Genomic DNA, 22,981 nt, shown 5'->3' with positions numbered 1-22,981 from the left:
GGACGCAGGCACACACGGACGCCACAGCACAGTCTCTTTTTCCTTTCTCTCAACTCTTCTGCCGAGTGTCGCGCGTAACCTCGTGAATTAACCTGCAACGTTTCAGCTGTTTGGGGATTCTTCAGTGTGTGTGCAGGAGATAACAAGTTTGCAACAGAAAAAGTAGGGCGTGGAGGGACGACACCAAAAACCCAAATCACATTCTATTTTTTTTTGGGATATTGGATGTGAAAAGAAGGAAAGTGATCCATTATCTGTTCAAAAACATGTTCTATGTTCTGTGCAAAATGTTCTATTAAAGATAAGATAGAAAATAAATATTTGTGTGTGCTGTAAAGTAGTTAGAAAATCGGAAATCAGGATCGGCCTAGAAAGTGGTATTCGCTGCATCTCTGCACGATAGGATTCCCATCGAAAGACGATAAGTGATCACTTTGAATTATCGCCCAGCCCTGGCTGTAAACATCCAACGGGACCAGTGGTTGATTGGTATCGGGGCTCCTGTCGCAGCAGCACAGAGGGTGACTCGGAGTCTTCGTGATCTACGTTCCTTTTTCCTGCGGCTTCCTGTCAGGGAGCGCTGGCGTTCATCTTCTCCTGGCAGCTGTCCCACAGGTGGAGCAGTCGGTTGTCCTTGTTGGCGCAGAAGTCTGTGAAGTCTCTGAGCAGGCGGTCTGCGAGCCTCTCGTCGCCCAGCACGCCCGTCCTCCAGGCCTTGGTCAGCATGGTGTTGTAGGCCCAGTAGTAACCGACCCGCTCCTCGCCGCCAAAAGGCCCCTGGCTGTTGGAGGTGGTGGAGTTCCTGCGTCGGCGCTGCTGCCCGCTCGAGTACTTCCTCTTGGAGTACGGCAGCTGCAGGAACACGGTGCCTGACAGAAGAAGAAGAAAAAAAAAAAAAAAAAAAAGAGAGAAGCAGAATGAAGCTTGTCGGCTCCCAGGAAGCAGCAGACGTTTGCGTTTGTGTGTGTTTTTTTTTTATGTTGTGATGTGACCAACCTGTTACGTGGATGTACTGGGGCTTGTTGTCAGACGGGAAATTAAAAGCAGAAGCAGAATACTTGTCGTGCACAAAGCCAAATCTGGTAGAAAGAGCACAACATTTACATACGTTTGTACAATGTAACTCAGAAATTCAGACACAATATTTGGTCAGGACACAGAACTTTGTAGTTCACTGTACATTATTCCTACATTTAAAAGGTCCCATGACATGGTGCTCTTTGGATGCTTTCATATAGACCTTAGTGGTCCCCTAATACTGTATCTGAAGTCTCTTTTATATAGACCTTAGTGGTTCCCTAATACTGTATCTGAAGTCTCTTTTATATAGACCTTAGTGGTCCCCTAATACTGTATCTGAAGTCTCTTTTATATAGACCTTAGTGGTCCCCTAATACTGTATCTGAAGTCTCTTTTATATAGACCTTAGTGGTTCCCTAATACTGTATCTGAAGTCTCTTTTATATAGACCTTAGTGGTCCCCTAATACTGTATCTGAAGTCTCTTTTATATAGACCTTAGTGGCCCCCTAATACTGTATCTGAAGTCTCTTTTATATAGACCTTAGTGGTCCCCTAATACTGTATCTGAAGTCTCTTTTATTTAGACCTTAGTGGTCCCCTAATACTGTATCTGAAGTCTCTTTTATATAGACCTTAGTGGTCCCCTAATACTGTATCTGAAGTCTCTTTTATATAGACCTTAGTGGTCCCCTAATACTGTATCTGAAGTCTCTTTTATATAGACCTTAGTGGTCCCCTAATACTATATCTGAAGTCTCTTTTATATAGACCTTAGTGGTCCCCTAATACTATATCTGAAGTCTCTTTTATATAGACCTTAGTGGACCCCTAATACTGTATCTGAAGTCTCTTTTATATAGACCTTAGTGGTCCCCTAATACTGTATCTGAAGTCTCTTTTATATAGACCTTAGTGGTCCCCTAATACTGTATCTGAAGTCTCTTTTATATAGACCTTAGTGGTCCCCTAATACTGTATCTGAAGTCTCTTTTATATAGACCTTAGTGGACCCCTAATACTGTATCTGAAGTCTCTTTTATATAGACCTTAGTGGTCCCCTAATACTGTATCTGAAGTCTCTTTTATATAGACCTTAGTGGTCCCCTAATACTGTATCTGAAGTCTCTTTTATATAGACCTTAGTGGTCCCCTAATACTGTATCTGAAGTCTCTTTTATATAGACCTTAGTGGTCCCCTAATACTGTATCTGAAGTCTCTTGAAAGCCTTGGTGCAGAATTACAGCCACTAGAGCCAGTCCCATAATGAGCTTTCCTTAGGATGTGCCATTTCTGTCTCTGTAGCTGTTGAGGAGGAGAGAGGGGGGGCAAGGTGGAGAGTGGGGGTGTGGCCTTGACCAACTGCCTCTTTGCTTGTTTGAAAGCCATGATGTCTCTCTCTCTCTCTCATGGGTGGGCCAAATTCTCTGGGCGGGCAAAGCAGAGAAAGGGGAGGTAACCTTGCTCCTTATGACCTCATAAGGAGAAGATTCCAGATCGGCCCATCTGAGCTTTCATTTTCTCAAAGGCAGAGCAGGATACCCAGGGCTCGGTTTACACCTATCACCATTTCTAGCCACTGGGGGACCATAGGCAGGCTGGGGGAACTCATATTAATTAATATAAAAAAACCCTCATAAAGTGACATTTTCATGCCATGGGACCATCAATAAGTTAATTTGAGCTAGTTGGATAACTTGATGATCTCAGCTACACAGCTAAGGCAATATAACCATTAATGTAGTTCTTTAACAGTGTCTGTAAATTTCAGTAAATCTAAGATATAATTCTTTTATTTTAATAAAGTGTACTACATCTCATTTAAAGGTGCTGTAGGTATGATTGTGAAGATCCAGGACTTAGCCAAAGATTTTTGAACATCGACAACTTCTCAGTCCCTCCCCCCTTTCCGCTAAAGCCCAAAACTGTCTCCTAAGCCCCTCCCCCCACAAGGGAGAATGAATGTGTGTGCATGAGAAGTGATTGACACGCAGTTAGACCAACTTACAAAGTTTCATGGAAGTTCATAAAACTGGGTATGTTCCAAAACTGCTTAACATACTAAGGTGTAGCTGTGATGGGCCTCCCATTCTCCCCAGAGCAAACACACATTTATTGAGAAGAAAATAAAATAAGTCTTTGAGTGATAACAATTTCTCTACCAAATATAATGTATGTAAAAAATTGTTCCCTGAGCTCACAACATCCCATTGTGTCCTTGGGGTTGAGGCACAAACATAGAATTTAATTTCTATGTTTGTGACATGACATAAAACAACAACCACCTGTACAGTATGGCCTCCTGAAAGAGCTGCATCCTGTCCCAGTACGTCTCGGGTTCAAAACCTGTTGGATGAATTCAAGATGTTGTGAATGACCTACGGTACACATCCCACACATGAACACAGCAGTCCGTCAGACGGCTTCTCTACCTTCGAACAGGTTGTCGCTGCTGTTCTTCAGCAGACAGTGGATGTTCAGAGGGATGAAGAGCTGCGCTCTCAGTGGATCTCCGCACAGGTAAGACGTCAGAGCAAAAGGAACCTCCAGCACAGGGACCAACAGGAAGCCGCAGGACGCAGCTTTCCGGTGCCACATTTGAACCTGACAGATAATAACTGGTTAGAAAATGGCATATGGAATCACAAGACTATTTAACAGAGGTCTTCCAGTCTCGCATTTACAAATCATGTGGAGAAATACATGGATAACACAAAACTAAATACAAATTAAACAATAGAACATGCATTTAAAGATCTTTAAATCATCTCGGTAAAAAGCTTTTTTACTCTTCCCCTAGGATTTCTCAAGATAACAATTTTATGTTTATAGCACATTTGTGTTTTAAGATTAACAAAATACTTTACTTTTTTTTTTTTTTTTTAAATACAATAATTAGAACTTATTAGAGCCCGTACATAAAACAGTTAAAGTGCAAGATAGGATGTCAATAAAAGAACAAATGTACGGAAATGCATCTAACAAAATACTAAAATGATGATACTAATCAAGCATAATTTAGACAGTTCAGATAAAACACCATAAAATAGTGGTGTAAAGAGGAAATGTGCAGTGATGCAATAATGGAAAAGAAAACAAGGTTAAGTGTAGGCCATCTTGTAAAAGTGAGTTTTAAGCGACAGTGGAGTGTGCTGCTCTCACACTAACCAAAAATCCACGGTCACCCTTAGTTTTCAGCCTGGTTGGTGGAACAGCTAAAAAGGTTTTGAACAGCTGATCGTAGGGGCTTGGCTGGGCTATAAGGGGTTACAGTTTTAAATATAATCAGGAGCCAGACCAAGGATGGCCTTGTATGTAATTAAAACAATTTTAAAATGTATTCTAAATTAAATGGGCTGAAATTGGAGTGATATGACAGAACCTCCTAGATTTAGTTATTAATCTGGCTGGTGAGTTGTGGTTCAGTTCGGTCCTCTCTGTAGATTGATTTTAGGGAATCAAGGAAAGATGCTCTTAGGGAATTTGATTGATTTATTTGATTAGGACAATGCACATTAATCCATATTTCTGTAAATGTGCCAGTGTTAGCCAGATGGCAAATTTTCATCTGTAGTCCTTGTTACCCAGCATGCATGTCTTTATGGTGGGAGGACACCGGAGCACCCGGAGGAAACCCACTCAAACACAGGGAGAACATGCAAACTCCACACAGAAAGGCCCTGCCCGGACGGGGGATGGAACTCTGCAGTGCCAACTTGCTGTGAGGCAGAAGTGCTAAACACTGAGCCAGCGCGCCGCCCACGATCGGTGCCTTCCTCATACACTCTTTAAAGTTTTGAAAGCAGCCACACAGCGCTCTTCCTCATTCTCTTCAGCAAATGTCAAAATCCTCCATTTTATCTTTACACCCTAGGACAAGCTGTTATGAAATAATCTTCTGTATCTTTTATGTACTGCAGTTTCAGATGTAATCACAGATTCTAATTATTTTCAAGTCAAGATGCTGTTAAAGCAACTGGAAAGGATATTTTTAATTAAGAATTTGGGCTTCTATTAGTTTCATAGGTTGATTTTACAGTGTTTAGGATCATTCTCTCTTTGTGATCTTCAAACTTTTCTACTTAAGTTGCTTCATTGATTCTTGCTGACACTTGAATACTAGAATCAATTTTCATTTCCTCAATACTTTTGCTTTCACTGGCTGGCACACAGCCAAAATAGTTCCAATGTTTTTTCTTTGATTTAAAAAGCCTCCGTTTCCTGTGTCGTCGTGTTGCAAATGAGAAGACTGGGTGTGTTAGAAATGATTTGGTTAATAAGTTAAGGGACCTGGACGTTAGATAGTGGCAGTGCTCTACCAGGAGGGGAACTCCAACGATTCCACACATATTAACAGACATAACTAAAGTGTGTTTACAGGTGTTGTGAAAAAGTTGTATAAAAACTTTTGTGTCTTCAGAGACAAATCTGACATATGTCATATATGTCCTCAAGTGATCTCACTTGCTGAAAACTACAAGTTTGAAAAGGAAAATAAAGAAATTGGGGATGTGCAATTAGAAAGAAGTGAGGTCAACTGAACTCTGTAGCCTGCTTCTCATCTCCACTTGGGGGCTAGAAGGTTCATTAAGTCGTCGTTTGAGTTGCATTGTGGGTAATGTAGGTCAAAGGTTTTAAAAAGTAAGAAAAATGCATTGGATAAAAAAAGACGATCGATTTAGATTTTCATGAGTCCAGAAATGTTATAGGACTGCAAAGCAAAATCATTTTATCAATACTATTTTAAGGCCTAATGAGTCACTTAAATCCTCAGAATCAAACCCAAACTATTTTTTCTTCCTTTCCTCTTTTGAAAGAAGTTTAAATGGGAAGAATCTGAGTATCTGATTTGTGTAGGTCCTGCAATCTTTTTTGATTTTGTGTCTCTTGACTAGAGCTGTGTTAAAATAATCGATTCTATGATTAAAATCGATCTTTGTTTGTGTGATCTGATATGTGTTAATAAAATCCCCAAAGCAATCTCTTAATGTTAAATAGGTTTATATAATGTTAGTCCTGTTAAGTAAAAAGTACTACTGCTCGGATCTTATTAAGTGATAATTCACTAAGAGACATGATAGTATTATATATCCGTGAGGTAAGACCCTTAACGAGCAGAGGAATTTGCTAAATGATATCCAGTCCCATTCTTGGCGGTAGACTGGGAAAGGACGGGCTAATGGATCGCACAAAGTGCCGAACCTGGAAATGGCGGAAAAGACTGGAGCGCTGTAAGTTAAATTTGGCAGAAAGGGCATTGAAATCGGCAAAAGTGCCGTCTATGTAGAGGTCACTGAATTTATAGAGGCCTGATCTTTGCCAATGGGCAAAGACGTGATCTAATTTGTCTGGGAGAAAGGTGTGATTATTACATATGGGACCATAAATAGAGAAATCGCTCAAATTGAAAGTTTGTCTAAACTGAGACCAGATCCCAAGAGTGGAAGTCACAACAGGGCACTAGGAAAGACCAGGAGCTCCAACTCCTACACTTCGATAAAATCTTGGTGGAAAGACATCAGTTATTTGGGTAATTAAGAGAGTTAATCGGGAGCACCCCTGCTCTGCGTCCCACACCTACATCGCCAAACCAGAAGTCTGGGGATCAATTCTTAATGTAAATACTTGGTGCATTATAAAAAATATTTGAGGGTTGCTTTTTGCTTGTACAATCAGCATAAGTTCTCTGAGAATCTCTTTTATATCTTATATATTTTAGTATTGTAGCTAAAATCTCCCTAACGTAATTGATATTGATTAGTTATCGAACGTTGTGAATCTGAATGGAATCATTGGCGATACCCAGTCCTACTGTTGACATGTGAAGGTTAAGCGGTGACCCATTGACAATTAAGCAAAAAACAAACAAAAAATAGACATGTAGTTACCATCTCAAAGAGCACTGCAGCAGTGACAGCCATCCAGTGCAACTTGATCTCAAAGGCAGCGTTGAGGGAGAAGTTTCCGTGGTAATAACAGCTGCACCATTCAGTTCGGTCACTGCGGTTGTTAACGTCCACATCCAGAGTGACCGTCTTCTGCTCCAGGACTGTAGCAGCTGGGGGACAGACAGACAGAGGAAGGGAGAGAGAGACAGGAGGCACGGGTAGCAAAAGAAGGAGAGATGGATGGCATGACGAGCAGGCAGGAGGAGGAGTGAGAGCGGGTGGTGAGCATGGATCGAGACTAAACTGTGATCAGTCCCACATGAAGTTTAAACAGCATTAATATCTGCATTATCCCAGTTCAAAGAGAGGTTTCCTGGTATAATAAAGAGCCGTTAGAACAAATAAGTTTATGAATGCAGTCTGTGTCAAATGAAGGAGTTTTAGCTTCACAGTCGGTATTTTTCAACCTGGATCCCATTTTCCATGTATTTGTGTCGAAGTGACTGATGGTAACAACAATTTCCGAAATTGTTCCAGTATTAAGCGAGATCGCTGAAGTCGGCAGCGGCGAAACAAGCTGCAATGTAAAGTTACTGGGCAATTGCGCACTCAATTGTTTTGCCACTGGCATGCTGAGAATGTTATTCTAAATCCTAAGGCTAAGATCCAAAAGCACCAAACTCTAAACTCTTAGATAAACAGTAATTTTAACATTGTAAAACACACTTCATTCACAGTCGACAGAAACAAAATAAAACTCTCTTGGTTCGTCTTTTCCACTGTTCCAACAATCACCACTATAGTTTGGTTAAAATAAACCCTTAATTCACCCATTTACATGTGAAAATATGCTGGCTCTATACACGCTAAAAGTATTGTTTATTTAAATGGAGTCTGGTGAGTTTGGTGATGGTGGTTTCGGAGCCGTTTCTGGTTAAACAAAAAGGATCTTACTCTTCTTACTCAGCCTGTCAGTGACCGCATACACAGTGCATTCTTGCCCTAAATGATTATGACATTGCAGCCCAGTTCAGCTGACAGTTACAGCGTTTCTCGCTCACTACTGGACCAGTTTTTAAAGATTTCTGATCACATAAGTCACTAAGACACCAATTCATGGGTTCACGAGGAAAGAATTCCAAAAATACCCTTAAAGCCTATTCCAGGAAACCAGTCCGGAGTTTCAGATAGCAAACTGGGAAAAGCATTATCTTGCAAAGTTGTCGCTTTAAAAGATGCAAGCATTCTCAAATAGGCTGAGGTCAAAGTTGAAAAATAAAGCTTTGAGCGATCGCATGTAGCAAGAATGGAGCCCAGCAGAAACACTGTCACCACTTGCTGTGTTGTGATAGTGCTTTATGTTGAAAAAGGCCAGGAGGAGAGCAACAGGTGAGGACATTGCACACCACAGCACTACTGAAACCACAGCCACAGCATGCACTCAAAACACCACACCACCTACAGTAGTACTGCTCCACACTAACCACACAGCATGCTCTGATTGGATGGTGAAGGTGGGAAAAAAATTTGATGACATCAATCAGTGATGTGGCCACATGACACAGAGCCAGAGCCACTGTGGACAGATAGAACTACAGCTAAACATGCACTACACGCTGGAGAGGTTCAATGCAGATCTACAGTCCCCCATCAGGAGGTCTGAGTCCAGCATCTCTGTCACACAACAGTGAGATGATGCTGATGGACGGTGATGAATGTGATGTCATGAAATGTTACATGGACGCGGTTCTGTGGTGATGGAAAGAACCCCACTGTGTGAGTCGGAAAACAATGAATTTATTGTAACGTAAGTTAGAATGGTGAATGGGTATGTGGTGGTTATGTACGTGTAGTGCTCATTATTTTTGGTTTATATATTCTTTTTCATCTCGGAAGTTATTGGTGTTTATTTTGAATATCTAAATAGAAAATTGTCTTTGTAAAACACAATTTTCCCTGTCTTTGGACTGGGAACATTGCTTTTTTTTTTTCAGTTTTTCTCAACAATTCATATTAGTGAAAGCATTATCTGAGCTGTTTTATGACAAAACCTACAGTGAACCAGGGGCACAGTGGGCCTCACTTTCTCACTTCTGGGAGTTAAACAACAGAGTGGCCCGCCGCAATCATTAAACCCTCTTAATCTTCCTCCTAACCTCGTCCAATCATCTCTGAGCTGACTGCTCTGTGGCTGCAACATCTAAATACATACAAACATAAATCAAACATTGTGCAGTTTATTCTGCATTATAGAAGCGAAAAGTTTGTTACAAAAACAGCCCGACTGTAATCCAATGGCCAAATTTATTTTCTGATCCCTACCACAAAAATAAACTATAAGTCTATGATCCATGGCTTGCTCCCTTTCTATGTCATTTAATCATCTGCTAAAATCCAAAATTTTATTAACTGGCTAATTTTGTCATAGCCATTTTACCTTTACTTCGAATGAATGTATATAAGTGTGAAGGCTAACATGGACAGCCTATGATAAAAATAAAAACTGAGACTGAGGTGTTTAGCCTATTTAAAATGTAACAACTGAATCCAGTAATTTTGCATTTAGACTACTTAACATGTGCAACCGAAAAACAAAGAGCTTTGGGTAGATGTGGATGAAGGTTGTATGAAAGCATGAGGGCTCACTTGAAGGTGCTTAGTACCTTTCTGGGTCATGTGAGGTGTGGATATTGGGCAGGGCAAACTGTTCTTACAAAATGTACAGTACAGGCCAAAAGTTTGGACACACCTCATTCAATGCATTTCCTTTATATTTTCATGACTATTTACATTGTAGATTCTCACTGAAGGCATCAAAACTATGAATGAACACATGTGGAATTATGTACTTAACAAAAAAGTGTGAAATAACTGAAAACATGTCTTATATTTTAGATTCTTCAAAGTAGCCACCCTTTGCTTTTTTGATAACTCTGCAAACCCTTGGTGTTCTCTCAATGAGCTTCATGAGGTAGTCACCTGAAATGGTTTTCACTTCACAGGTGTGCTTTGTCCGGGTTAATTAGTGGAATTTTTTCCCTTATTAATAAAAAAAGCAAAGGGTGGCTACTTTGAAGAATCTAAAATATAAGACATGTTTTCAGTTATTTCACACTTTTTTGTTAAGTACATAATTCCATATGTGTTCATTCATAGTTTTGATGCCTTCAGTGAGAATCTACAATGTAAATAGTCATGAAAATAAAAAGGAAACGCATTGAATGAGAAGGTGTGTCCAAACTTTTGGCCTGTACTGTATGCATACTGTATATAATCAGCAGCAGAAACAGGAAAACAGCCAGTTTAGGATTTCAGTTTGTATTTTTAGTTTCGATGACACCACCTGACCAAGAGCACTTAATCAAATGCGCCCTCTCTGCCCTGTGTGACATGTAACTACTGGACCCAGGCGTCTCTCTGAGGTAGACCTGTGTATGATCTGCATCAGACTGGATGATGGAGCAGACTGGGGGCTCCCCTGCAGTGTGGGCTGGGTGTACCTAGCAGTGCGGCGGCCTGGCTGCGTCCTCCAAAGCTGCGGCTGAAGGAGCTGTGCCTACTTGCGTAGGAGGCCGGCCGGCTGGGCAGCCAGGGCAAGAGGAAGGCCGGGAGGTCGCAGGGTCGCCGCTCCTCCAGCACAAAGGCCACCTCGAACCACTTCCTCTGGAACAGAGCAAAGTCCTCCAGCGCTGCAGTAGACCAGCCTCCAGCCGCCGCGCTGGGAAGCTGGGAGCTCGGGCCTGCAGAGGACCGGACAGCCAAGAATGTCATGACAACACCCACTGGATTTTAGATTCTACCAATGACCTGAATTTAATTATAGATATAAACAAGTACGAGCATGTGCAGAACTGTCTGATGAGATCAAAGCTATATGGCCTCTGAGTGCATTTTAAATCCATTCACCATCCTTCTCGTCTACTATCCTGTAGAAGTAGAATCCGTAGACGAAGGTGCGCATGGCATCACCTGAAGCATGGGTCACCACACCTTCATCCAGCATTTTCTACATGAACCAAAAAGACAAAAACAGTAAACAAACACGTTATGTTTACATTCAGTGTTAATTAACCGAGAGAACACATTAGCATAAGACCCAAGTTGTAATAAATCCTTTGAACCGTTATGAAATCTTCCTTTCACATTTTCCATCAATTTAAAGGAAAGTTGAGACATACAACTCTCACCTGCATGATATCCACAGCCATGCCTTGCGTGGCCACGCCGTCCACATTGTTGACCAGCCAATGAACGACCTCAGCGCTAATAAAGCAGTTGAGCGGCAGACCTTTCTGCTCCGGCAGCAGCTGTACACCTGTCCTGTTATACCAGAAAGCACAGACACAAACAATTAAATGAAATACAGAAGATTTAATCTTGTAAAACCATAACCAAGAGCCTGTTGTCCACTTTTATTCAGATATGGTAACAAGCAAAACCAAAAGTAGATTATATATCGAATTATTCATAATAATAAATATAAAATGAATTGGTGATGGTAGCCACATGAAAAATTTGGATGGGGTAAATGGTTTTCTTTACAGGTTTCAAATCAGTAATTGAAAATAATTTGATTGATTGATATCTGAGATGATGTGTAGATTTTTTTCTGATAGATAGATAGATAGATAGATAGATAGATAGAACACTACTATTGATACAGTACAATACATTAAAATACAATACAGTCACAATACAATACAAATGCATTTAAAAAGGAGGTATACAAATACAACTACATTGGGACTGCATAACAAATAAGGTGCAGCGAGGACATAAGGCAAATATATTAACTTGTTTGTACATATTATACGCGTGCAGCTCTACAGCCGGCATGTTGTCATGGCAACCACCAGCATGCAGTTGTTGGATCAGGCGAGCCAATCACAAGTGAGAGGAGAAGGAATCAAACTTAAAGGAATACGCCACCGTTTGTTGAAATAGATCTTATCCCGGTCTACCCTGGCTGTAGATAGGTGGACCAACGCATTTTTTGTCTCAGTGCAAGTAATTAGGTTGATTTTTTTGTCTTTTGTTGGCTCACTTTTACTCACAACATGCTAACCGGCAACATAGGATTCCATTCACTACGCTAAGCTAACTAGCGGCGGCACTGCCGGTGTTGCACCGGACTAAAACGATGCATGCACAAAAAATGCGTTGGTCCACCTATCTGGGTCGCGATCCATAATTGCCCGCAGTTTTACCTGCATTCTGTGTCTGAACACCTCCTCCACAGAAGCAAGCTTAGCGCCAACCACAGGCTCAGCCTTTTTAATGAGTTGGTTCAGTCTGTTTGCATCCCTTACTTTGATGCCGGCTCCCCAACACACCACAGCAAAGGAGATGGTGCTTTGAACCACAGACTGATAAAACATCTGGAGCCTCCTGTTACATACATTGAAGGGCCTGAGCCTCCTCAAGAAGTAAAGCCGGCTCATGCCCTTCTTGTATACAGCCTCAGTGTTCGTGGACCACGCCAGTTTATTGTCCAGTTGAACACCTAGGTACTTGTATGTTGTGACAATTTCCACATCTGACCCCCCAGTATGAACTGGAGAAGGAGGGGACTTTTTCCTGCTAAAAAACCATCTCTTTTGTCTTTGCCACGTTCAGCTGTAGGTGATTCTCCCCACTCCACTTCACAAAGTGGGGAGCCCACCGTAACTCTGCATGAGACAACTGACCGCCAGCATATCAAGACCCAAAAAGACACAACAACTAGAATGGCACCCAGAGAGCACAGACGTCCGCCAAGGCCAATGGTGCATTCACTTGCTCCTCAGATGGTCCCATTTCCGGAGTTGGAAAGTTGCATTTCTAACTTTGGTTTGTTGATGAGCTCTAAGTCGTAGGTAATGTGGAAACAACATGGACACTACGAAGAAGATGTGTTGCATTTTATTGCTCAGAGCATTTAAACACATTGACAGGTGTTTCCAGCATTTGCGTGACAACATAGAGCAATTAGAAAACGGATCAGGTGAGCCATGAAATATGGGAACAAATCTTTCCGATTATCCCGACACCACATGAATGCAGCACAAACGGCCCATCTCACAATGTTAGCAAAAGGGAAAAATAATTGTGTATCCGCCCTGTGAGTTGTATCTGCTCCAGAATTGACTGGGTTTGTCCTCGGCCCATGCTACACCCTCCTACCAAGTTTCATGAAAACCGGCCAGTAGTTTTTTCCGTAATCTAGCTGAAAGACAGACAGACAGACAGACAGACACACCAAACCGAAAACATAACCTCCTTGGCAGGGGCAACAAATCTTACGTGGGATGTTTGATGGCCTCCAGGATCTCCAAGAGGGTTGAGGAAGAGGACAGAGAAAGGGCTCCCGCTGCAGACTGCCCACTGTGAACACATCAACTCAGGTTACTGTTCAGGCAGATTATCCTTAAAGTTTCAGCATATTTACTGGTCAATCTTAATTGAGTAAAACATACAATGTCATACAATTAAAATAGCTATGATACTATTTAGCTATGCTATGGAGCACCTGCCTAAAGTATTAAACTACTATAATCCTCTTAGAATCATTTCTATGTGCTGGATGTGTATCCCTGCGGTACACAGAGTAAAAGATTACCTGGTGTCTGAGGTGCTGCTGCTGGCTGCAGTCTCTCCTGCTGGCTGTGCTGCTGCTGCTGCTCCAGCCGTCACTGCTGGCTGGACTCCTTTATCAGCAGCCTCGCTGGCTTCAGCAGGCAACTACACAGTTACAAATATTTCACTAAATTTGCGGTTTCATTTAATATTTTGAGAAGGTTTAGCCAAAAAGCACATTTTCTCACTTGCATCGAGTGGTATTCAGCCATGCAGACGGTTCTATTCAGTGGTGGAATGTAACTAAGTACATTTACTCAAGTACTACACTTAAGTACAGATTTGAGGCACTTGTACCTTACTTGAGTCTTTTCTTTCCATGCCACTTTCTACTTCTACTCCACTACATTTCAGAGGGAAATATTGTACTTTTTACTCCACTACATTTTTCCGACAGCTTCAGTTTCTGTACAAAATTAAGATTTTTGCACACAAGACTTTAAAAGTAGTTTATAAAATACAATTTTTTATGTATATATATATATATATTTCAGCTGTGGGGGATCTGACTGAACAGCTTGAATCCTCACAGAGGTACTATGGATTTAATGAGATCCCGGTGCGAGAGTTGACAGTGTCACTACCTACCATCAGGCTCTACACTACTGGGCACAACGTAGAAACAGAATAAAAAGGGAAAACTGGAATATGATGAGGCACTGCAAGTCAAACATCAGCTGACTCACACCATGCTCATGCAGTAATACAGAGTGAGTTAGAGGAGCTATGGCACATGTGGACACACACACACACAGACACACACAGATCTTCAGTGATGCCCAGGGACCTCGTTACTAACCTGAAAGTGATAGATGTAGGAGGAGCGAGGGCTACGTATAAAATCCAAAATAAAGGCAGCGTCCTGTGAGCACACAGGAAGAACATCAACCCCAGGATCAAACACCCAAAGCCCAGCAACCGGAACAGAACAGAGCATGGGGGGGAAAAGCAGATGGGAGGAGAGAGAAGCAAAAGCCCCACACCAAAGCACCAGCAAAGAAGAACCATTTGTTGTGGATTCAAATTATTTAGATGGGTCAGCTAAAGCTTAAGGCTCCACACACATAGTGTAGATGCTCACCTTGCGGGGACTGTCTACGTAAGTGGGAGCTGTGGCAACACTTGAGGGGTCACTGACGGCTGTTGAGGGCTTTGCCTGCTGCTGCTCCTCCAGAGTCCTGAGAGGAAGCAGAAAGAATGCAGTTAAAAGTGAGATTCATTGCTCCAATGCAAACAACATGTTGGTCTGCAGTCCCATGAGACACTCACTTCTGGTTTTGATCCATCTCCAGTAAGGCTGATAAAGCTGATGTGCCTTTCTTGCCCTGTGGGGGCCCCACAGGCTCGGTAGGATACTGAGGGAGAGGACTGGTAACCTGCAGTCCTTTTAGTGGTGTGCCCTTCTGCTATGTGAAAAAAACAGAGTGAAAGAAACACGTGTCCATTCCAGCACCTAAAGATACAGCAAATACAAACGTTAAGAGAGATGTTGTTTGCCCCATGGTCAGTGGCTAGACAGCTCCCCCTTACAAATTAAGTTATTATTGTTCCAGAAAAATGCTCAGTTTAATGACTGTAAGCCAATAGTTCTCAACACAGTGCAAGAACTTTTGGAGACTTTATTTGCACAGCTTTTGTGTGATTGGCAACTGCAACATTAATCTGCTTTCAGGATGCAGCAGTGACACATAAACAAAAATGATATGGAATTATTATTTTTTCATAAACATAGTGAAAGAAATCACAATTATATTCTAATTACTATCACATAAGATAAAGAACAGCAACAAATCCTAATTTTTTAGTTGATCAACTTACTATGTTCTTTGTTAAATGTATGTGTTTTTATGTTTGCACCATAAAGTAGCACTTTTAATTTTGTTATATGTACTTACAATGACAAATAAAAGTCAATTCTGATACTAAAGCACAAGTCTCAGGTTCATATATTAGAATAGAATGTATGCATCCTGAAATAAAGCGTTTACATGTAAATTCGAACAGCAAAGTGTGAGGGAACAACAACTGTAAAGGAGTTTTTATGTACAAACGTGACGTAAACTAGGAGAGCCTCACTCTGATGATCCTATCGGAGCGGTGGCGACGGCGGATACGGTTGAGACCCTCCAGGAAGCGGATGAAGCCATCCAGCAGGACCCAGTCCCCGCTGCCACCCATCCCCGCACCTGCTCCCTCCCCATAAACATCCCAGTGCCCCTCCCCGTCTGCCACCCGCCTAGCTCCTCCGGCGGGCAGCAGGAGGAAGCGAGTCCTCCAGAACTTCAGAGAGTCTATCAAACTATGGAGGCAGAAGAAAGGCAGAGCATCTGATAATGATACTTAATCCATTGTAGTTTCATTTTATAAATGTAATACAAAAAAAACTAAGTCTATATGACAGTGTTAACTCACTAAACAGTAGATTACGTATAAATCTACATACAAATATTACATATTTGGCGTTGATTTGACCATAAACAAAACATTAATACATAAGTTTAGGGTCTGTTTGAGTATTTGTGTGTACCTGAAGTCCTCTGAGCCAGCAGAGCAGATGTACTGGTCCAGGTAGTTCCACTTGTATTCCTCTAGTCTCTCATGGCCAAACTCCACCCAGCAGGACACAAACTGAGCATCAGAATGTGGAGGACACAGGCTGTAGCTGTACTGGATCTGTGCTGACTCGCACGGGTACCTAAAAAACCAGGACAGCCATCTTTTAGCCCAATATTGTTTATTATAAAGTAGGAATACCTTTTGGCATTTTTTTCCCCTATTTATTAGATAATGACAATAGAGAGCTAACAGGAAACGACGGAAGAGAGATGAGGGAAAGAGATGCACAGATCAATCGATTCATTGATTAGTTGTCAACAACTAAATCAATAGCCAACTATTTTGATAATCAATTAATTGGTTTGAGTCAAATTCTCTTTGGGAGGATCAACACGGCAAAAATGCAGAATTAGCTCTTCCTGTGTAAGGTCTAGCCAGACGTACTCACTTGGGCAGATAGCGAGTGACAGTGATTATCTTGTCTTTGAGGCAAACTTTATGGAAGGTCCGGCCCATACTGAGCCAATAAACTGTCTCCTCCTCCTCTGCTCGACGCAGAGAGACCAAACCTGAAAAGCCAAGAAGAAAGAGCACACATACAGTCACCATGGTCTAGCCTCGCATAGCTAGACCATTCTCCAGGATGCTTTGTTAGCGCTGGAGAAAGGTCTGGCTGCACTCATAATCATTCTGCTATAGGGGGAAAAAAGTGCTGTGGCTTGCTAGTATTATTATTTTTTCAAACCCTCACAATTGTGGGTAGCGCTAAGCCCAGAATGCAGCGACCGTGCCATTGCAAAAATAGTGTCGGGAGGGAACATTTGCACATGGGGAGGCGAGCTACGGCATTAAAATGGCTAATCCCTACAAAAGATATATATTATATTCTTTGTATATCTTTACAACCATTCACTGAAAGAACCAAGCAGGCCTTCCTTATTGCACAATCCAAATCTTCATCACAGAAGGACTGCTGACAACATGTCTTTTAAAAGATTCAGAGACACATTTTCCAAATACTGAACCAGAGGTTGTTTCTCTGTGAGTTATCACAAATTCATATTCAAGTTGTATGTGTAATTTCGTCTGTTAGTAAAGGTGGAAAAGCAATTTAACAGTGAATATCCAATATCAAGCTAACTTTACTTTAGACACATATATCCCACGGCTAAAATGCAACAGCTTAATGGAGCTTCTGCAAGGCATTGTGGGAAATGAGAACGGCATGACGCAGTTTGAGAAGAAATGCATACTTAAACTTCATACAAGAAGTCATACGTAATAATCACAAACTAAATCTAAGAAATAATGTAGGATTACATTTTGATCTGAGAACACAGTGGGCAATCTGAAAACGGCAAAGATTTGAAATGAACACAGATACAAAACAAATGGCATGAAACATTAACTTACCTCTGGAGTAAAGAGGACTGCTGCCAAGCGGTGTGGCCACAGCGGGCTGTGGTTTCCTGTTATTGGGCTGGACGATGATCTGGTAGCCCTGCATCAACCTCTGACAGATAAACTCCTCAAACACCTGAGACGCACTCATCACTGGAGCTTCATCTTCGCGCCTGAGAAAGAGACAGAACCATGAAAACAGATGAACACAGTCTGTCGCTGTGCTTCACTGATTTTAGCCCCCATCCCAAAAAAAAACAAAACATTTTAGGCCTTTATTTTAATAGGACAGCTGAAGACATGAAAGGGAAAGAGAGGGGGAAATGACATGCAGCAAAGGGCCACCCATGACGATTGTGATTGGTTTAAAGAAATGCCAATAAAACAGAGCACGTTTTTCTCCCATCCCGGAATGCTGTGTGAATTCGCCAAACCCTCCTCTGCAGCGCTGTGGAGAAAGGTCTGGCAAAGCGAGACTAGCAAGAGACAGGTCTACTCTAAAAGACAGGATGTTGTCTACCTCTCCAGGTCACTGTGCGGCAGCAGGTCGTAGCAGCCTTCGGTGTAGTCGTTCTGTAGCGCCTGGCGGTCAGGGAAGTAGTCGGTGGTGAGGGGCAGGCAGGCCGGTGTGGTCAGAGACTTCCAGTCCACCCCCACTGTGCAGCAGAAGCTGGGCACTGTCGGGGGTGCAGACAGCAGCAGGGCTTCAGGAGCACCCACACACATACACACAAACAAAAAATCCCCACAGCAGAGACAATGCATGTACCCACAGTGGAGAGGTACATGTGTGTGGGGGGCGGGGATGGATACAAAGAGGAAGGGGGAGCACAGTGGGGTGATAATTAAAGAAAGGAGGGGAGAGGATGAAGACATGAAGAGAGGAAAAGAAAGAGTGAAGTTGAAGATACATACCAAAAAAGAGAAAGAAAAGAAAGTAGAAGAGAGGGGAAGAAAAAACACAACGTGTTACTTTTACTGGCCTCGTCGCCCCTGCTGGTCCCACTCACAGGAAAGCGACAGTGTCCTGAGCTCGGCAATGGTGTGAACTGTATAGTGACTGTGAGTGAATTTAAGCAGAGAAATCACGTCATGCAAACATACAGATGGTGAGCCAACTCTTTACATAGTGTGTGTGCAAGAGAGATTTGTTTGACAGAAGCACCAATTTAACAATCCATCAAGAGAAATAGACTACGCATACCGCCATGCAGGAGTGAGATGTACACACAAGGCTTGTTGGATGCAAACAGGTCATGGTGAAGGAAAATTAATGGGAGGGCTAATTAATTAGAGAATTTGAACCTGGTAATGTTTAATAAGAACAATTAAGATCATCGGAAGGCCCAGAGAAAGAGCAAGAAAAGAGTCAGACAGAGAAAGTGAGGATAAAGAGGGAGGAGGAGGAGGGGTAACACCCTAAGCCACATGACCTGTAAGAGTCGTTTATACTTGCGACCCCCGGAGACAGACGCCCAGAGAAACCTGCCTGCCGAAGCTGAATAAGCCCTCACAGGTTAAAGACACCTCTGAAGGTTTATTACCAATATCAGTTTTGGTGATTAGGGATATCAACCTGATCCTGGCGTATGGCTCCATGACAATGTTTGCGATTTATGAATTGGCATGTTTTTGTTTTCTTAGGGGCAAGATGGACTCACTTGGATCGGCACCACTTAGGGAAATGTCTTCAAATGTGGAGCTGCGGTTGGTTAGAGTTCCTGTACAGAGATCACAATTACAACAAAGAAAGAGCAGCAAAGCTAAATAGCAAACTATCATTTTCGTTGTTGATTGTTCGGACAATTACTTTCTCAATTAATCTATGCAATTTAAAAAAAGTAACTAAAAATGAACATCAAAGTTTCCCATAGTCCCACGTTATATGTTAAAATGTCTTGTTAGGTCCGTGCAACAGTCCTTAACCCAAAGATACTTGATTTACTATCATATATGGCAAAGAAAAGCAGCAAATCCTCACATTTGAGAAGCTGGAACCTGCACATTTATGGCATTTTTGCTTAAAAAATGACTTATACGATTGATCTTATGTAAGGATAGTTGGCAATTAATTTATTTCTATCAATTACTTGATGAATCATTGCAGCTCTTTTTCATAGCTTTCCTTGTTTAACTGAACATGGCTCCATCATCATTTTATTTAAGGCTGGCATTATTCTATATTTTTCTTATTGTCAACAAATTACAAGACCCAAACCAACAATGTCTTAGGGCGTTTTCACACATACCTTGTTTGGTCCGGACTTTCGGACTTTTTAGTTTGATCCGAACCAAAATTACAGGTGTGAAACCTCCCCCGGACCGCAGTCCGGATCAAAAGACCAAATTTTGGTCCGATAAAAAGAGGTGGTCTCGGTCCGGACCAAACCGAACCATGGTCCGGTTCGTTTATAGTGTGAAAGCATTTTTTGGATGGTTCGGACTTTTGGACCAAATACAAGAAGCTCTGGCAGGCTCTCCTTGTGTTACAAGACCGGGGAAGCTCCTTTAAGGTGCTTAGTGAGAGAGAGCGACGGTGAATGCGTTCAGAGAAGACAGCTGTCGGCTATCAGAGCAGAGAATACATCAGCAGGTTATTTGTTAAGTGGTAAATGTACAGCGTAGGTTTCAGTTTGTCTCTGAATAAATGCTCCAGAAAGAAAGTTCCCGTGTCTTGCTTCTCAACATCACAACAAAACAAAAAGGGCCGCGGCAGTAGGGGGAGAGCAGCAGTCAGTAGGGGGAGAGCATCAGTCAGTAGGGGGAGAGCATCAGTCAGTAGGGGGAGAGCAGCAGTCAGTAGGGGGAAAGCATCAGTCAGTAGGGGGAGAGCATCAGTCAGTAGGGGGAGAGCATCAGTCTCACACTGCACACTGCAGTGTGAAACCACAACTTACCGATTCAAATGTATACAATGTAACAAAAACATGAACCTTGGTACGGACCTTGGTTCGGACTTTCATGTGTGAAAACGCCCTTAGTCTGCCTTTTAATACTTTCTGACTTCCCTATTCTGTATGAGGCTCTCAACCAAAAGCCTATTGGTTCCTACTGAAGACATAAATCATTCACAAATATATAGTTAAATTTTTTTAAAGGCTCAGTTATTTCCTAGCTCGCCACTGTAGTTTTAACAAACACTACTCAAACAGGAGGAAATGGTACATTTGTTGGGGACTATTTTCAGCAGCAGATTAATTAAGGGAAGATATCACCCCGTGTAACAGTTTGTCTCATTTATAGAATATCACCAACCTCCACTAATATAGATTTTTACATCTTCATTATTTCATTCGAAAAAAATTACCAAGACCTTAATGTGCCAAAAGTCTGGTGTGCTTCTTTTGTCACTACAAATGAAGTAAGGCTCCAGAATATATACTATATATTAAGTATAAATCAGGGTTTAAACACTGACTATGTGTCAGGAGAACACAGTTTATGAGTAAGCATATCACCACTGGTGTTGTTGCTCCCTGGACTTCCAGTACACTCTTCCATCCCTCCAACAATGTAAAGGCCGTTCTCTCCTGCATGCATAGAGGCTGTTCGCCTTCAAGAACAGATAAATAACAAGCATTCATCTCACTGTCTGTGCTTCAAGTAGGGCTGCTAGATTATGGGAAAAAAATCATAATCACAATTACTTTGGTCAATATTGACAAAATAAGAGTTTACTACTATGTGTAAATTAACCTTTTTTCCTTGATTACATTGTTATTGTGATCGCTAGGAGCCGAAATCAACATCGCGATGAAAAAGCCTTAAAGGTGCTGTAGGTAGGATTGCGAAGATCCAGGACTTAGCCAAAATTTTTTAACATTAACAACTTCTCTGTCCCCCCCCCCCCCCCTTCTGCTTAAGCCCAAAATGGTCTCTAAGCCCCTCCCCCCACTAGGGAGAATGAATGCGTGTGCATGAGCAGGGACTGACACGCAGTTAGACACCCCCCTGGCCCTGATTGGTGCATCTGAACAGGGAGCTGTGGATTTTTGTAAATCACACTACAGGCTGTAGGTGCTCCAGAGGAGCTGGATTTTTTTTTTTTTTATTACCTCTATGTAGTTCTACTGGAACATAGGGTCAGTTTCAGCAAATATGACAGAAAGTTAGTTTTATAAGTCTTACCTACTGCACCTTTAAGCTTAACTTCTTTACAAAAGGAAACTTTTGTTTCTCGTGGTAGTCTTACCTTCCAGTGGCTTCGTGATAGGCCAGCTCCAGCAGCTCAGCGGAGGTGTGGGCGGGGTCTCTCTGCTGGCTGCCCTGCAGTTCCGCCATGTTCTGTCTGGTCTGGTGATGGATCTGGATCGCCTCTCCAGAAGGACCTGAACAACAACAGTGCACATTCAGTCTGATGCTTGGACATATGCCCTCCTTCGACCCTGCCACTAGCAGGGGGAAAATAATCATTTATGTAAATGAGATCAATCACTAGCATAATGCATGACATAGCAGATATTTATTTTTTAGATCGAACAATCAGATGGAATTAGTACTGTGATATTCAATAACTCTAATATTATAGTAAGTGATTTTGGGGATCACTATTGGTGCTTTTGGAACAAAAATCCAGAATCATTTATATAAATGAATATCACTCAGATATATACTTCAACATTTAAATGACGAAATCAGACAACATTGAATCGTAAATCACAGCCTATACCGTATATTCCATTGATTACCCACTTCTATGTAAAATAAACTCAATTACCAGTTTATATGGTACATCTAGCTAAAACTAATTCACTGTCCTGCAATAGATTCTACTTACTAGAACACCATAATGTTTTGGCGGTGTTGTTGAAACTGTTTGAGGGAGGTGTTGACTGAAATGTAGTATTGTTTTGGAGGCTGCGGTTTGTGGTGCTCCTGAACTGTACTGTGTTACATTGACGGGTGTCTCTATTATTTTATCAACCCATTTATAGTAATGATGGTAAATGGTAAATACCACTTCTCTGTATAACGCAATTTAGTTCAAGACCACAAACGAAATCCCCCAAAATGATCATACACACAGTATGAATAGTATCCAATAAATTGCTGACTGCGTGTGTCCCCTCACCAACAGGGAAGGTGTGCATCCAGCGCCGCCGGTTGGAGGTGAGCTTCATGGGCATCCTGGAGGGGGTGAAGGGGTTTATGAGTGCTCTCTGAGGGGTGTAACCTCCTGGACGGATGTGCAGGGTGGACTCAGCACTTCCCACCGTGAACCTGCCCGGGGCACTGGAGTCCCGCAGCGGGTCCATCAGCTTCTCCAACAACTCTGAACAACGGAAAAACAAAACAACACGTGAAGAATGGGATGGAGACAAGGAAGAGATGGAGCACATTTTATCACATCCCTTGTCAAGGTTTCTGCAGGTTTTACCAAAGTCAAATTTAAGACTTTTTAAGACCATTATGAATTAAATGTAAGACCTATATCACGACATCATACCAAAAAAAAAAGTCATATGTCAGAGTCCTGAAACATCGTCTGAAACGTTTTTTCA

At 41.9% G+C, this 22,981-nt stretch overlaps 1 protein-coding gene across 6 annotated transcripts in view; it reads right to left on the bottom strand.

Moving 5' to 3' along the window:
- Window positions 1–263: 263 nt before the first annotated feature.
- The window catches only part of depdc5 (DEP domain containing 5, GATOR1 subcomplex subunit), a 32,244-nt gene continuing 9,526 nt past the window's right edge, over window positions 264–22,981 (bottom strand). For 2 of the 6 annotated variants that reach the window (XM_028592509.1, XM_028592511.1), the window contains exons 22-43: window positions 22,552–22,752; window positions 21,673–21,808; window positions 20,939–21,033; window positions 19,142–19,201; window positions 18,001–18,184; window positions 17,493–17,653; window positions 16,528–16,648; window positions 16,051–16,218; window positions 15,600–15,822; window positions 14,793–14,929; window positions 14,605–14,701; window positions 14,323–14,385; window positions 13,507–13,628; window positions 13,191–13,271; window positions 11,096–11,228; window positions 10,815–10,914; window positions 10,409–10,648; window positions 6,909–7,078; window positions 3,453–3,624; window positions 3,306–3,366; window positions 997–1,079; window positions 264–869 (exon numbers count right to left, since the gene is read on the bottom strand). In XM_028592509.1, the coding sequence (XP_028448310.1) occupies window positions 571–869; window positions 997–1,079; window positions 3,306–3,366; window positions 3,453–3,624; window positions 6,909–7,078; window positions 10,409–10,648; window positions 10,815–10,914; window positions 11,096–11,228; window positions 13,191–13,271; window positions 13,507–13,628; window positions 14,323–14,385; window positions 14,605–14,701; window positions 14,793–14,929; window positions 15,600–15,822; window positions 16,051–16,218; window positions 16,528–16,648; window positions 17,493–17,653; window positions 18,001–18,184; window positions 19,142–19,201; window positions 20,939–21,033; window positions 21,673–21,808; window positions 22,552–22,752 (3,107 nt within the window). In that variant the 3' untranslated portion in view covers window positions 264–570. The remainder of the gene's footprint in view (window positions 870–996; window positions 1,080–3,305; window positions 3,367–3,452; window positions 3,625–6,908; window positions 7,079–10,408; window positions 10,649–10,814; window positions 10,915–11,095; window positions 11,229–13,190; window positions 13,272–13,506; window positions 13,629–14,322; window positions 14,386–14,604; window positions 14,702–14,792; window positions 14,930–15,599; window positions 15,823–16,050; window positions 16,219–16,527; window positions 16,649–17,492; window positions 17,654–18,000; window positions 18,185–19,141; window positions 19,202–20,938; window positions 21,034–21,672; window positions 21,809–22,551; window positions 22,753–22,981) is intronic. The other 4 variants (XM_028592513.1, XM_028592510.1, XM_028592512.1 and 1 more) reach the window with 4 other exon arrangements.

The sequence above is a fragment of the Perca flavescens genome, chromosome 12 (genome assembly GCF_004354835.1).
Source record: "Perca flavescens isolate YP-PL-M2 chromosome 12, PFLA_1.0, whole genome shotgun sequence".
Classification (NCBI taxonomy): domain Eukaryota; kingdom Metazoa; phylum Chordata; class Actinopteri; order Perciformes; family Percidae; genus Perca; species Perca flavescens.
The sequence above is the reverse complement of the archived record's forward strand: the minus strand, read 5'-3'. Positions and strand labels throughout refer to the sequence as shown.